Source organism: Lutjanus erythropterus, chromosome 19 (genome assembly GCF_056507025.1).
Source record: "Lutjanus erythropterus isolate fLutEry1 chromosome 19, fLutEry1.hap2, whole genome shotgun sequence".
NCBI classification, from domain to species: Eukaryota; Metazoa; Chordata; class Actinopteri; order Lutjaniformes; family Lutjanidae; genus Lutjanus; species Lutjanus erythropterus.
Window position 1 is genome coordinate 22,355,787 of NC_139335.1, and position 14,614 is coordinate 22,370,400.

Here is a 14,614-nt window from a genome sequence, read left to right on the forward strand (position 1 = left end):
AACCAAAAGTTTGCATTCATCAACTACACTGATATATAAACAGCATAATGCAGTCAATGTCAAGTTTGAATGTCATTGCAAAATAAAACACATTGCTAAGAAATGTGTGTTATACCACGCCATCAGGAAACTGAAACACAGAATCTATCAAGAAAACACAAAATCACCAACTGATCTAGTGTATCTAGATATAGATCAATCTTTAGTAAATAGAAAACAATCCACACAGTGATCAAAAGATGCTGTTTTCAGCTGATGTTCGCCCCAAGGTCAAGCACTGGCTGCACAAGGATAGGTGGTGCTATTATGCAAGTCATAAACACAGGACATCATAGCAACGATGTTCTGCTTTTTCTTTTGACAGAACTGTACAATAGACCATCAACCTACCCATCCAAAAACATATGTAGTTTTCAGTGATGGTTTACAGACATAAGTACACTTGGTGTAAAATATACAAGAAAGAAAAGACAAGTTTACTGGGTTTCATGCATTAGGATCCTAGACTACAGAGGATCTAAACTGGAAGCACAAATGACTTTGGGGCATTTCTATTTAGTACATCATAGCAATTTTACATACAACATCATCACTGAAATAAAACGAGCATTACATAACAGAGTATTATTGCCACATCTATTTTCTTTCCAAGATTACGGCGATAATGAGCACAAGCCGACAGATCACTAAATCTGCATCAGCCAAAGACACTTGAGATATAGAGTCCCGTAACAGTCTGCAAAGTGTTTACTAATTTAGACACAGACTCAGCCGCTTTGGCAAAAAGAACTCAATTTATCAACTCGGATTCAAGGTTTTGCCAAATGGAACTAAGCTGCTTTTTAATGTGCTCTCTGTTTCAACCAACACCATGCTGTAGCCCTGCTAAACTTTTTACCCATTCAAAATAGGAAGTGTTGGATGAGGTAAATAAGAGTGTGCCCTGTCCTCTGTGTGTTCAGACACATACTGTATGTTCTGCGTATAGAGAAAAACAAAATCCCATAAAACTATATAAATCTGTTTTTAAAACAAACATCCAAAAGCACAGTTTACCCTTTGAATTCCCTGCATTGGTTTCATTAGAAGTATTGTTCCTCAAAGGAAATAGAATTATCTGACATATTGTTGTACATCACAATCAACAGATGCATTATTACCATCAGAATAAATACAGCACTCATTGACTATTTGGCAAATATAAGGAATAGTATTGGGTTAATAAAGACACAGTCCCTGTCTCAGGAAATAAAGACCATGAGACAATCATTTATTTACAAGGTTTAGAAGCAGTCGACTTGGGCCTGCCTAGATTTAAAAAATAAAACTCAATCCAGCCATCACTACACCACGATCAGGCAGGCAGGGGCTCGAGCGCCCTCTACCTGCAGTGGGCAGTAAAATAAACAACCCTACATGTGAACATACCCCTCCACCAGTGAGGGCCCTGGAGATCATCAGACATATGCCTTCAACAGTAACCTACTGAAAAAAAAAAAACTACTGCTCTCTCTCTCAGTTTGTAAAATCATCATCTAAAATCTGTCTTCTTAAACAAAATCTTGTGTGAGGCTCTGGAAGCTGATCTGACATTAGTAGAAAAGGAAACTAAGTAGCTCTAAACTGTAGGCCATGCGTGTCTTTTTTCCTAACAAGCTACTGTGTCTCCCATAATGTTAGTGGTAAATAAGGTAAATTCCTGCCACCAGTGCTGTGTTTTCTGAGAAAAAGTGCATAAATGAATTACACACTAATACGCACACCTGTCTCTGTGGTGCAGGGAGATGCCTATACTGTATATACAAACAGTTTAAACAGCGTCTGTGTGCGCAGAGGCGTGCATGTGGGTTACAAGAAGGAAGAACTGTGACTGAATCACACCACTAACAGACTAGCATCCTTTTCTCCTCCGACAACCTGAGGTCTTCGCTTCCTTTCTCTTCAGCCTGGAAGAACCACTGTGACTCTGCCTCCTGCTCCTTTATTCGTCTGTTCCTCTCTGTTCTACTCTGCCATGAGTTCATCAGGAGCCTTCTTCTGAGCCTCAGTATTTTAAAGGAAGTACGGACACAACAGACACTAACGTAAGTACAACACAAAGAAATGTGAGGGACGGCAAAGTGTGCACCATTCTAAATACACAACTTCTAACTTACTCATGCTTTGGTCCACTAAGAAGAAGAAGTGCTGTGCAGTGATACGAACTGATTTGTGTAGTATTTAAAAGCCTGTGATTCTTTTCTACCTGTCTGCTCTGTTCAGATTTCCTGACTTTGTTGAAACCGTCTTGAGACGGACCATATTTTCCATGTATGTTTGACCATGGGAGTTTCCACAACCGTCCCCTTCCTCTCTGAGTGTAGGAGCCAGGCGCTCTCCACAGGCCTTCCTGTGACCACCGCTCCCATCATGCCTCACTGCCTGCCAGTGTGTATCCAAAGCTCAGAGCTTGACACAGTGACTGGAGGTCAGCGAAGGCAACAGTGCAAATTTAGAATCCCTTGGTGTTTGTGTCTGTGTTGAATTCTGCGGGGAAGGGAGTTCTGCTTTTTGTCTCATTGATACTTTGTGGGTTTTATTCTGAGTTCTTTACAGTGGGCCGTACTTAGCCTCATATCGGGCCAAGATGTTCTTGCAGCGACCACAGTCCTTCCGCAGCTCGGCCACTTGCTGCCGCAGTGCCGCGTTTTCCCGCTCCAGGAAGGAGGCCCGCACTGTGATCTGGTTCTCCTTCAGCCGTCGTGCGTCACGAGAACGCTTTGCTGCCACATTGTTCTTCTTTCGCCTGGACCAGTATTTCTCATCCTGAGGGAATAAGAGTCAAAGTGAATGAAGAGGGAGAACATAATTACAATCTGAGTTGTGAAAACAACATCTTTGATCTCTAATCCGCAAGCCACTAATCTGTCTGCAGATGCTTTAATCTTCACCAGGACTGACCACAACACTGACAGGTCTTAAAGTCCAACTGTAATCACATTTAGTCAACCCTTTTTGCAGTCAAGAATAATGTCAATGTGTTTTGTAAATGTTAATTTGTTTTTCCTTATTATTAATAAAAAGGAAAGAAAATGGGTCTTAAGGGAAATATAAGAAAAGATAATTTTTCTCTCAGCAGGCTGGAGGCGTGACTGTATTTGAGATGTTTTTTTTATATAAAAATACAAATGTACAGCTGTTACAGTATGATTACATTATGATCAATGACCTGAACCAAAATAATTATTCATAGCTTTCACAGTCATCAATCGTTGACAGTTTGCACTTGTGGTACAAACACATTTGTTTCTTTGGTACCCAGAATACAGCGTACATACCTTCTGCTCATCAGGAACAAACACTTTCTTGGCCTTCTTGATCATAGGCTGCGGTTTCAACTCCTCCTCAGAGAACTTGTGTTTGCGCGGGTTGAACAGCTCTCCCCCCGGCACACTGGACAGGACCAGGTCTGTGGGGTCCGGCTGGAAGTTAATATCCACCTCAATGGCATCTGGGTCGATGGGGGAGGGTGTGTTACGTTCAGCAGGGTTACAATCTACGGGGACGGAGATACAAGAGAGGCCACTCCAATAAAGCACAACTAAACGTTAGGTGCTTGAACACAATATTAGTGCTCAGACTCATTGTTTGAATGAGCACTAATATCATGTTGGATTAGGTGACTTGTCAAGTACTCTGAACAGTCAACACCAAACATTTTCTGATTACTGTCGGTCAAACAATAAACAGATTGAACACATCACTTCGGGTACTTGTGAAAGGCATGTTTCCTTATTTATAAATGATCAAAAATACTTTAAACAGCATTTCTAGATTTCTAGAGTGACAAGAAACTAAATGTATATTGTAATCCAAATCAATACAAAGATCCTGTAGAGAATCACCTCTTATCATATTCAGTTTCTGTTAAGACTGTGTCAGGGAGATGTTGATGTTTGAAGCTGTGGTTTTGATATACACCAACTACGACTACAGGCAACTGAAACACATGGCATAATTGACTGTCCCTTATTTAGCTTCTAAATATAGAATTTAAGAAGGTAATTGTTTTGTTTTTCTAAAATAGCAATGGAGAATATGCAGCCCATAAAGTTGTAAATTTCTCACCAGTTTTCTCTGCCACTTCTTCCTCTGCTGGTGCCTCCTCAGACAAAGCGTCCTCCTCTTGTCCCTCCTCTTCCTCTTCCTCTTCATCTTCATCTTCTTCTAGTTTAGCTGGTTGTAACGTGGTGACAGTCACTGTTTCCTCTGGATCTGAGGTGACCGCAGAGGTGGTGGAGACAGACGGGGAAGATGCTGAGGCGGAGACAGAGGCTGCTGCAGCAGCATCAGCATCAGGAGTAGTAGTCGTAGTAGTAGCTGTAGCAGTAACCTTGGAGATGGATTTGCCTTTGCCAGCCACTGAGGTGAGAGTCTTCTGCAGCTCCTCCTCCTCCAGGGTCACAGGAATCCCGTTCTCCAGGAGGAACTCATCCAGGTCCATGTACTCTAAGTGGAAGGTCTCCCCATCATAGGGAATGGTTTTCTCCCAGATGGCTGGGGTTAAGGAGGCTGATACCCCTCCACCACCGCCGCCGCTGCCTCCTCTGGAACCTCCACCAGCACTGGCTGCCCCGGCCCCGCCTCCCTCCACATCCTCAGATGAGCACAGCTTCTCTTTCTCTATTTCTGTAGTAAAGACAGGAGGGAACAGTAGTTGAATAAACGGCTGCTTGTTGAATGTGAAATGTCTTCTTGTGCTCACATGACAACAGGGAATCTGAGACGTGAAACTCCAAGTAATAGATGGAGAGACGGAAAGAGGGGTTGTGATGGTTGTGAGACATCTGACAAAAAAGGGGGTTACAACCAAAAAGCCTCTCAGTGAGTCAGGTGAGGAAGTACATGTTTAGATGAAATAAAAGGCAGAACGAGGAAATGCTCAGAAACACTGGAGAGAGAGAGAGAGAGAGAGAGAGAGAGAGAGAGAGAGAGAGAGAGAGAGAGAGAGAGAGAGAGAGACCAGCTTGTTCCACTCATGCACCCCAAAACACAACCACAAAAAACAGGAACCAAGTAACACGGGACCAATGAGCTGAATGAAAAGCCGAGCAGTGTCTTCGTCTGTTTGTGTATTTGCAGTGTGCTCGCGCTGCTTGCAGAGCAACAGAAATTAGTTAGAACTTTTTGTTCTTTTTTATTTCCTCTCAGCCTCAGATCAAACTGGCACTGTGCGACATATGGCATGTGCGTCCTAATCTCGCCTCATTAATGGTCATCACTTTAATTCAACTACAATCAAGAGCCCTCGGCACAGCATTGAATATTATGCGCATATTGATGAATAAATAGCCTCAAACCCGTCGACAAACTCCTGGGTAATTCACATGGCACAAACAAACAGGAAACCGAGCGCTCGTTTTTTTTAGCATTGTGATCTTACCGTCGTCGCCTTCTTCCAAGATGTTAGGAGGAGGGATGTCCATGATTTTCTTTAAAACAAAAGGGAAAGACTTCTGCGGAGCCGCCGTGGCGTTACTGCTCGGCTGAAGCGCAACTGTCACCGCGGCTTTGCCAGGCATTGTTCCCTACTAAGCTCCGAGCTGACCGGCAACAGCGGTACCGAAAGAGCTGCCTGCACCACCGGGAAACAAAAACACAAACAAACGGAACACGGACCCAAGCTTGTTGCACCACTGCTGCTGCTGCTGCTGCTTCTCTTTTAGGCCGGTTTGTCAATACATCAACGCGTTTGGATGCTAAAACAACACTACACAGACCCCTTGTTCTCCTCGCCCACCGAGCGCGCTTGTTGGATATTCATGAGCCACATGCCCCGCCCACTCGGGTGATAGTAGCAGCTGATTGGTCGTCAGTGCTGTCATATGAATGTGTATTACAGTGGCTGGGAACGCATAGAGTACATGAACGCTGTTTTTGTCTATGTAGTAGTACGACTGCTCATTGGTCGCAATTTATTCACATTAAAATCATTTCTTTATATAGAAAAGGGCGTAAACTATCTATACGACCGGGATGTCAACCGCGATAAGAACATACTGTACAGTCACATGCAGTCTGTATGTTCATATCTTGGCAAAGCGTCATACATCTGCACACTTTTATTACCACAGATTAAACTCCAAATCTGCGCTATTAACAGTTTATTGTCCTATTATAACATTATCTTGTATTACTGTCTACAGTCTGCAACGGTGACAGTCCATTATCTTTTTATTATATTATCTTCTGCTACTGTCTACGGTCTGCACCATTTAAGTCCATAATCTTATTGTTATACCATCTTCTACGGTCTATGGTCACCCACACACTCTCTATGCCCCCCCCCCCTCAAAAAAAAAAAAAAAAAAAAATACAACGCAGTGTACTCGAGCTCTCATCTCATCCTTAACACGCAGCTCGTGGCCAAACACGTGCCTCCGTCCCGCCCGCACACTGCTCACGTGAAAGTACAATCTGTCGAGGGGCGTGTCTTCATGCATCCACCAGCACGTGCAGACCAAGGCGAGCTGGAGCGGGCACGCGCTCGTCGTTCTAACAGCTGGCACGGGACTAAATAACACTACTCAGTGTCTTCAATACTGTATCATCAATTCGATCATATTACATGTGGATCAATTTAAATTTTGCAACCATATATCGTTTCTTTTCACAATGAAGTCCAACAATATAGCTCATGTTCTAAAAACAAAAAGTACTGAAAATTTTAGTAAGAAATTTAGTAAATTAGTAAGAAATATGACGATAAATCAGAAATTGATGTCTGTTTTTTATATGTATGTAATATTGCTGTTTGTCAATAAAATGTTTAATTTACCACGATTTGTTTATATTCCCTTCCAAAACTGGAATGTCTCGAACACGTTACTTTATAACAGACAATTAAAATTTAAAAACCCTTTAAGTTTTTTGTAATCGTATGTATGAAGTCATCCCACATAGTATGTATATTTTCCACATCAGACGCTGCAGCACCACAACAACAAAAGAGGAAGTCTCACGTTTCCATGCACGCGCTGCTCTACTGCACGCGACGGTGAGCGCGCGAGGCTCTCCTCAGCAGGTTGTTTGGGTTCAGGAACACAATGTTCAAACCGCCAACACCCCACCTTCACCACTAATTTCTTATTTTTCCCCCCAAGTTCACCACAGTATAACCACAAAGTGCACTGTGTCTGCTGTAACTGCTCCAGGAGAGGAAGCCAGATAAATCCCTGCTGCTGCAGTAGGCAGAGAGGGACTGAGGACCAGGCTGACTACTGTTTATACTCTCCAACTAAATGATTGGTTCAATAGGCAGGTTTAAGTCAGGTATCTACAGGGTCTGAGTTGCCTCAGCCATTGACCAGCATGGGTCTTCAACATAGGGTCTGCAGGGTCCTCTGAGTTACTGTGGGTGATGGGGGCACATATGACATGAATCCAACATATTATTAGCAGAAACACCTATTAGTGTTTTTATTTATTTACCCATCAATCCTTGTGCAAACATGCAAGCTAGCAGCACCTATCCATAAGAGGAAACTAATTGGCTACATATTATTGAAACATACTGGCCAATTGACTGTTCTGTTATCCCACACACTCTCTTGTGAGCCACAATGGATCATTTTGTAGCTTCATGAGCAAGACACTCTGACAAAAGTGCAGAGGGTGAGGTTGGTGAGGTAACACATTAGCCATGCTACAGCAGACTTTAAAATATTCAATGCAGCGTATGTGGTAGGGGGTCTCTGCTCCATCTCTCAATTACGGGACTGCATGGGCTGAAAAACATTGACGCCTGGTGTGGATGAATGGGTAACAGAGTGACTGACATGTAAAAGTCCCTTTTGGTTCAGTCTTGTTACATGGTAATGCACCATCTAAGATAGTAGTGAGCATAGCATGCATAAAGATGTTTGCTCTTTCCAATCAAATTCTACTATATTGCTCACTATTAAAAAAAACACACAAAAAGTAAGATTTTATTTATTTGTTCAATTGGTCAGTTGCATCCTCTGTCTATTGTATCTCCTTAAATTATGATCTCTAGTGTGGTCATACTGCAGTCCAATAATGTGCACTTTGGCAAATGAAACATTTCTCTGTTGTGTGAAGAGTGAACTGGGTAACCAGTCAAACTAAATTTGATTGCACCTTGATAGACTGTAGACTACTTACAATGTCACTATACAGCTAAAAGCGTACAGCATATACTACAGGAATGAGATGATCTGATACTCAGAATCAATATTGTGGCCATGAAAAATGAAGAGTATAATCTGATAGCATCCATTGGTCTCAACTATTATATAAATGCTTAAGCGAACTTGCCATAGTGCAAAGTGTCACAAATAACACAGATTAGACAAATCTTAATTTTGACACTTTAAACAGTGCTGACCAATCAAAAGTGCTGCAGAAGTTCTGTGTGAATAAGTTTATATAAAAAGAAGCAACAATTCTGCATAACTGATTCATGCGGGTTTCTTCAGTTTGGAGGGTAAAATGTTTGTTTCACAGTTTCAGTCGTCACTGTCGGGCAGAAACCCTGTATGTCTAAGACAATACTTTTCAGGAAATTAAAACAACAACAAAAACCTGTTACCTAAATAACTGAACATTGTCTTGTCCAAGTTGGTCACTCTTTTTAAATACATTTCATTTCATATATTGCAAGACTTGTAATATTTCATCATTTCATAACAAAATGATGCAATATATGCACAGATGGATGTTAGTCCAACTGCTTTAGGAAGTTGCTGCCAATTTAACTTATTGAAGAAAAATCTTTAAGATCTTCTTTGGGTGGTTTTGCTACCATCTGCAAAGTTTTCTGTAATGATTTTTTGCATTACCTTGTGGGAGTTTATTTTGCTGATGTTCATGTACAAATTCCCAATTTGCTTAGAATTACAACATGGCATAGAAGCGGTTCTATGCAGGATGATTAATATCAACGTGTCATGTGGCAGCATAAGCCTGGCAGGGTGGAACAATAACCACAAACTTTTCCTAACTAATGTGTGGTACCACACCTGGACTTCTGCAAACAGTTCACCATCCACAAAGCCATTATTCCTTCTTACCTGCCAAATATCTTGCTGAGCTTACTGAAAAAATAAAATAAAACAAAAAACAATAAAAGCCTTGGACTCGAGTCTGGCCCTGTAAGGAACGATTCTCATATTAATGGAAAACACTGTATTCAGTCTTATAAATAAGCCCAGACAGCAGGTCAAACTTGTGCAAACTTTATTCCAAGACGGATGAGGAAGATTTGATTTGATTTGACTGCATCAATGTTCAATCTAAGCAGAATTCCAGAGTTTTTACAGAAAATCCAGGCAATATTGTTTTAGTGTCCTCTCCACAGCAGCAGGGGCTTTTGCAGTTTTACGGTTTCTACAAACACACCACAGAATGAGTATGAGAGAGTGCTGTATGCTTGGCACACCTTGAATGCAAATAATGGTTTGAATCTTCCTCTCCACCACCACAGACTGTAATGAGTTGAAGCTGCTGCAGTAGTGGGCCAATTACATGCTGCATTAAATTAAAGAATACTTGCACTGACTGGCTGCAAGTAAAACCATTTTTTTCAACTATAAAGTACTGTCATTTGCATTTTGTCATGCTTGTTTTTTTTTTTTTTTAAATATGATTGCCAATAAAATGAATTAATTGAAAAATGCTCTATGTTACCGATGATGCCTCTCTGTATTCCACTCTGTTTTTTTGCTCATTGCCACACCTGACAGTTAAATTAGGCTACTTTATACCACAACTTCCTAGTAAAAGAGTGCTGGTACAAGACTAGCCTTCCTGCAGTCCAGGCCTGTTCCCACTCAAAATGTGTGGCACATTATGAAGCACAAAATGGCACAGCAGAGACACTGCACTGCTGAACGACTTAAGTCATATATCAAACAAGAATGGGAAAGAATTTAACCTTAAAAAGTTCAACAATTAGAGTCCTCGGCTTCCAAATTGCTCAGAGTGTTGTGAAAAGAAAAGGTGATGTATCACAGTGGTAAACATGACCATGTCCCAACTTTGTTAGAATGTGTTGCAGGCATCATATTCAGAATGAGTGTATGTTTACATACCAACTTTTTGGAATCTGGGTTGTATTTTATTGAGAGATTTCCTGTAAAAACTCTGCACATCATGCACTTGTCATATTAATTTGTGGATGAGCCAGCACAAACAGTTAAGATGGCAGCAAATTCACCAGTGTTATCAGTTAAAGATAATTTAATGAATAGTACCATTGTGTTTACGACATGATACTTTTGCATTTGTTCCCATGACACAAGTATATGAAAACTCATAGATTTACCAAAAAAAAGATCATTCTTACATGCTGAATCTAAATCCCAACATCGTCTACCAGGTAACTGGGGACTTGTCCAGGGTGTACCCCGCCTCTCGCCCAATGTCAGCTGGGATAGGCTGCAGCCCCCCGCGACCCTTACGGAATAAGCGGTTACAGAAAATGGATGGATGGATGTGTACCAGTTCAGGCACCAGGGTGAATGGCCCCACCCTACCTCCCCTATACAAAACCTCCAAACATCCAGCCTGGCTTCAAGAGTTAATGCAGCCATGCCCAAATTCTTCATTTGCATACCAGCAGGTTATAGTCAAATTTGGTCAGTGGCAGGAAATTATATTTCAACATATATTTTTGAAATGTAATGATAAAATGTGTTGGCAGCATAGTAAAAGAGCATAATATTAAAGTAACACTTATTTAGTCAGTCTTACAAAGGTTCACTTGGGCTTGGATGTAAAAACCAAGAAGTACTACCAACACCCACCAATGCTGCTTTGACATGTGGAGTACAGGTGAGGGGAAAAAGGCAAAACAACACTTGCAGTTTGAAAGAAAGGGTCATCCCAGAGGCCTAGTGGTCTACGTCTGGTTCAATTGCATCTTCCTTCACTCTCTCCTCATGTTTCCGGTCTGTCTCTACTGTCAACTACTGAATAAAGACTAAAAATGCCAAAAAAGAAAAAAAAAAGAAAGTAAGCGAGAAAGTATATAAGGAGAACAGAGTGCAGAAAGAGACTAATGATGTGATGAAACTCTGAGTGAGGAATGTTTCAGTGTTGTTGCATCAGTTGTAGGCTGCTGTGTTGTGACTGCATGGAGGAACCGTGCAGACAGTTTGCTGACATAATGCTGCTCGCTGCCTTTGATCACTTGTGCCCATTTAGAGCGATTAAAGCAGCTGGGCACATTTCATCCATATAGGCCGGGACCCGCAACAGGGAGAACTACAGATACAGCCATGATCACCTTTACTACAGAAACCAGCGAATGCCTGTTCACAGCTGGAGTGATGCATGAGTGGGAGACTGGACTACATTTAATCCCATTTTAATGAGTGTCGGGGGACATTATACAGTTACTAAAGTTGTCAACTAGTTCCAGTAACTTTACACCAGTGGTAGAATACATACTGGAATCTCCTACTGGTTAAAGATAGTCACAATACCTTCAAGTAAAAATACTAGTCTCTAAAATTTACTTAAGTAGTTTTAACAACAAAAATATTTACTAATACTAATTGGGGAAGCAACTTTTAATTAAGGATCACAGTTGAATTTTATTGAAATAGAGCTCACAGCAATAGCATCATCAAGCTCTAGTTTGTTTATTTCCTCTAAATAAATCATATTCATTTAATTTTGTTTGACTCTATGTTTCTTCCCTGGTCATCTATGCCCCCCACCCCCCGCAGTGGCTTTACGCCCCTCAGTTTGGGAACATCTGGCCTGTATGATTATTATTTCTGGCTATATTGAAGATGGTTGGTAGAATTTAAGATAACTTAAGTTACTTTTTAACTACATGCTGCTGGGTACTTTAATCTGTAAAATAAAATGCAAACTATGGGGATCATATATTTGGTCACATAAATGTAAAATTAGTTGAGGAAATCAGCAGTTTCCAAACTTTTTCCATGTCAAGGACCCCCAAAATAGATGCACGTCACACCATGGACTCTTAATTTGACAGGATTTTGTTTTAAATAATTTTAAGATTTTTTTTTTTTACTTTTAAGTTTGAAGATAATAAAATAATAATTTTCAATTAATATTCAAACCATTGTATTTTCCCTTGTTGTCCCTACTTTCAAAAATGTGCCAGCAGTGAAAATATAATATTTCATCTTTTGCTGGGACCCAATACATCCCACTCAGGGACCCCTGTTGGTCCCCAGACCCCAGGTTGAAGAGTTACAAGCACTGGAGTAAATAGTACCTCCTAAATGTACAGGAGTATAAGTCAAGTATCATAAAATAGACTTCTTTTTTGGTCACAGCAGACACTTTGATGTGAAACAGTAAAAACAGGTGTTAATAATGATATTAATTAAGATCCGGTTCCATATGTATCATTGTTAACACCTGTGTTTATTCCATTTATATCATTACGGTGGAAATGATTCAAGTAGAGTATACTCTAAGTATACGGTAAATTAAGAGTACTTCAAAAAACGCCAGTGTGTGACAAGTCTGACTACAACACGCCACAGTACATGATAACAAGTGCAACACTTTGACAAGTTTTAGACTTGTTATTGTGCTTTAAAAACGCACTGAGAAATGTTCTTACCGGTGTCATCAAAGGCAGGGAAGGAGAAGGGATAGTCTGCCAAGGACTTGAGAAGATCAGGGACATCGCTCCTGTCCCCAAACAAGAACTGGTTAGCTGTGGACATGATGACCGACCTGTGAATCTACCGACTGATGTCTGAGAGTCGAGTCCAGACGAGGGAGGAAGGTTCAACCCGTGAGAGAGTGTGACTGCGCTGTCAGCTCCCGACTTCACTCACTTTTCAACAACTTTGCAGCACATCACGGGTAAGGATGCATGTGTCCAAACAACTTGTATTATAATGAGCACCGAGAGACACGCCCCCCGACGTCCTGTTGTCTCGGTGACAGCGGAGCACGCGGCTGTCAGTCACATCGCAGAGCCAATGAGAGCGCAGCGGGCGGGCTATACTGATATGAACCACAACAACAACCTCGCTCAACCGGGCACATTTCCCTCCACGCACGGCTGCACGTGCGAGTCAGAGGAGGCTCGAGGCCGGGTCCGTCCAAGTGCCACGCCATCTAGTGACATTTTCGAGAAGTGCACTTCAATGATGGTGAAATGAAATGGTATTTACTCTGCGAGTGCAGATAGTGTTACCACAAATACGTCACTGTAAATATACGTTGAGTAAAAGTCTTGCATTTAAAATATTAATTTAGTGAGTACTGCAGTATTATTGCTGTATTACTTTTTTCTATGTGATTACTTTTCAGTATAATGTGCAATATTATTTCATTATCATTACAATATTAAGTTTAATATATTACTTTCACTGTCATGTACAATATTACTTTTCATTATCATGTACAATGTATAATATTATGTTTAATAATATGCAATATTGTGTTCACTGTCATGTGCAATATCACCTTTCATTTTTAAATTATGTACAATATTAGGTTTGATCATGTTTTGAATGTAAAATCTTAATTTGTTAACTAAAGTACATTTACATTTACATAATATTATAAGATGAAAATAGTTGCTACTGAGGTTTCTGAGATCAACTTCCAACCAAACGCCGCATTACCTTTATTTGAGTAATACTTTCTATAATTACTTATCACTGTGTATTTATACCTATATCACCAATGTTGTTGGTGATGTTTTTTTTGTCTTTATTGTCCCTACCTCTTTGTATTTAACATTTACTTAGTTCCTTCTTTTTCCAAACATACAGTATGTTGCACATGACACTTTCATACAGATAGAAACAGGTATATTACCTTATAATCTATACTGAGATTTAATTTTCATTTTCTTTCCTGTGTATTCTTTGTCAGCTCTTTACGTAGTTCACATCTAATTGGAATAACATAACAGTGCTTCACTTGATTTACTACTCATTTGGTTAAACAATGAACAAAAATATTAGTGTCAAAATTATTAAAGTTATTTGGCTGATATGTCAACACCCATCTCTGATGGCAATGATATGAACCAGAATAAGACATGTATGATCCACGTGAAAAGACACAAAGTCAAATACTAAAATGTGTTTTTTTTTCTCAAATACAAATCAGAACTGAACATGAGACTGAACTGAATGGTTTTTATTTGTGTTGAAGTTTGACACTGTTCACTGAAATACTCTCCACAAATGATTTCTCAGTTACTGCTTTAAACATCCTTTTTCTTAGTAAACTGTGTGATGAAAACACCCAAAATCAAAAATGCATGTTTTTCCTTTTGCCTGTGGTGCTTTTATACATCTAGATAGTTTTGGTGTGAGTTGCAGAGTTCTGGAGATATTTCAAATATAATGAGACTAAATGGCACTGGCTTGGCAACGTCTTGTGGTGCTCAAAGCTCCAAAAAATACATTTCAACAACAATGTCTCTTTCCAGAAATCATGACAGTGGTTCCAGTCAATTGTACCGCTGAAAGTAATTCATTCTGGTAGATACCATAGAAAGAAAGTAGTTCCTACATAAAACTCACTACAACAAGGTCTGTTGATTATTTTGAGTAACCGGGATTTCTTGAAAGACACATGGCTGCTGGATTTTTTGGAT

At 40.3% G+C, this 14,614-nt stretch overlaps 1 protein-coding gene across 3 annotated transcripts; it reads right to left on the minus strand.

The window, feature by feature from the left end:
- Positions 1–174: 174 nt before the first annotated feature.
- On the minus strand, positions 175–12,886 carry tefb (TEF transcription factor, PAR bZIP family member b). 3 transcript variants are annotated; one of them, XM_084743762.1, is made up of 4 exons: positions 12,611–12,886; positions 4,108–4,668; positions 3,318–3,535; positions 175–2,805 (listed from the first exon to the last, which is right to left on the minus strand). In XM_084743762.1, exons 1-4 carry the CDS (start codon positions 12,714–12,716, stop codon positions 2,590–2,592), a joined length of 1,101 nt encoding a protein of 366 aa, XP_084599888.1. In that variant the 5' UTR covers positions 12,717–12,886; the 3' UTR covers positions 175–2,589. The 3 variants fall into 3 exon arrangements, with proteins under 3 accessions (XP_084599888.1, XP_084599889.1, XP_084599887.1); XM_084743763.1 differs by lacking the exon at positions 12,611–12,886 and adding an exon at positions 5,423–6,353 and having other exon boundaries at positions 3,318–3,490; XM_084743761.1 differs by lacking the exon at positions 12,611–12,886 and adding an exon at positions 5,423–5,803.
- Between the last annotated feature and the right edge of the window lie 1,728 nt (positions 12,887–14,614).

Bases quoted from the DNA above. Each gene is read 5' to 3' on its own strand.
- tefb (XM_084743761.1), bottom strand. From the start codon at position 5,561: ATGCCTGGCAAAGCCGCGGTGACAGTTGCGCTTCAGCCGAGCAGTAAC. The intron at 3,536-4,107 runs GTGAGAAATTTA...CCGTCCCCGTAG, and splicing joins AGAAGTGGCAGAGAAAACTG to ATTGTAACCCTGCTGAACGT. The intron at 2,806-3,317 runs GTATGTACGCTG...TTATTCCCTCAG, and splicing joins TTGTTCCTGATGAGCAGAAG to GATGAGAAATACTGGTCCAG.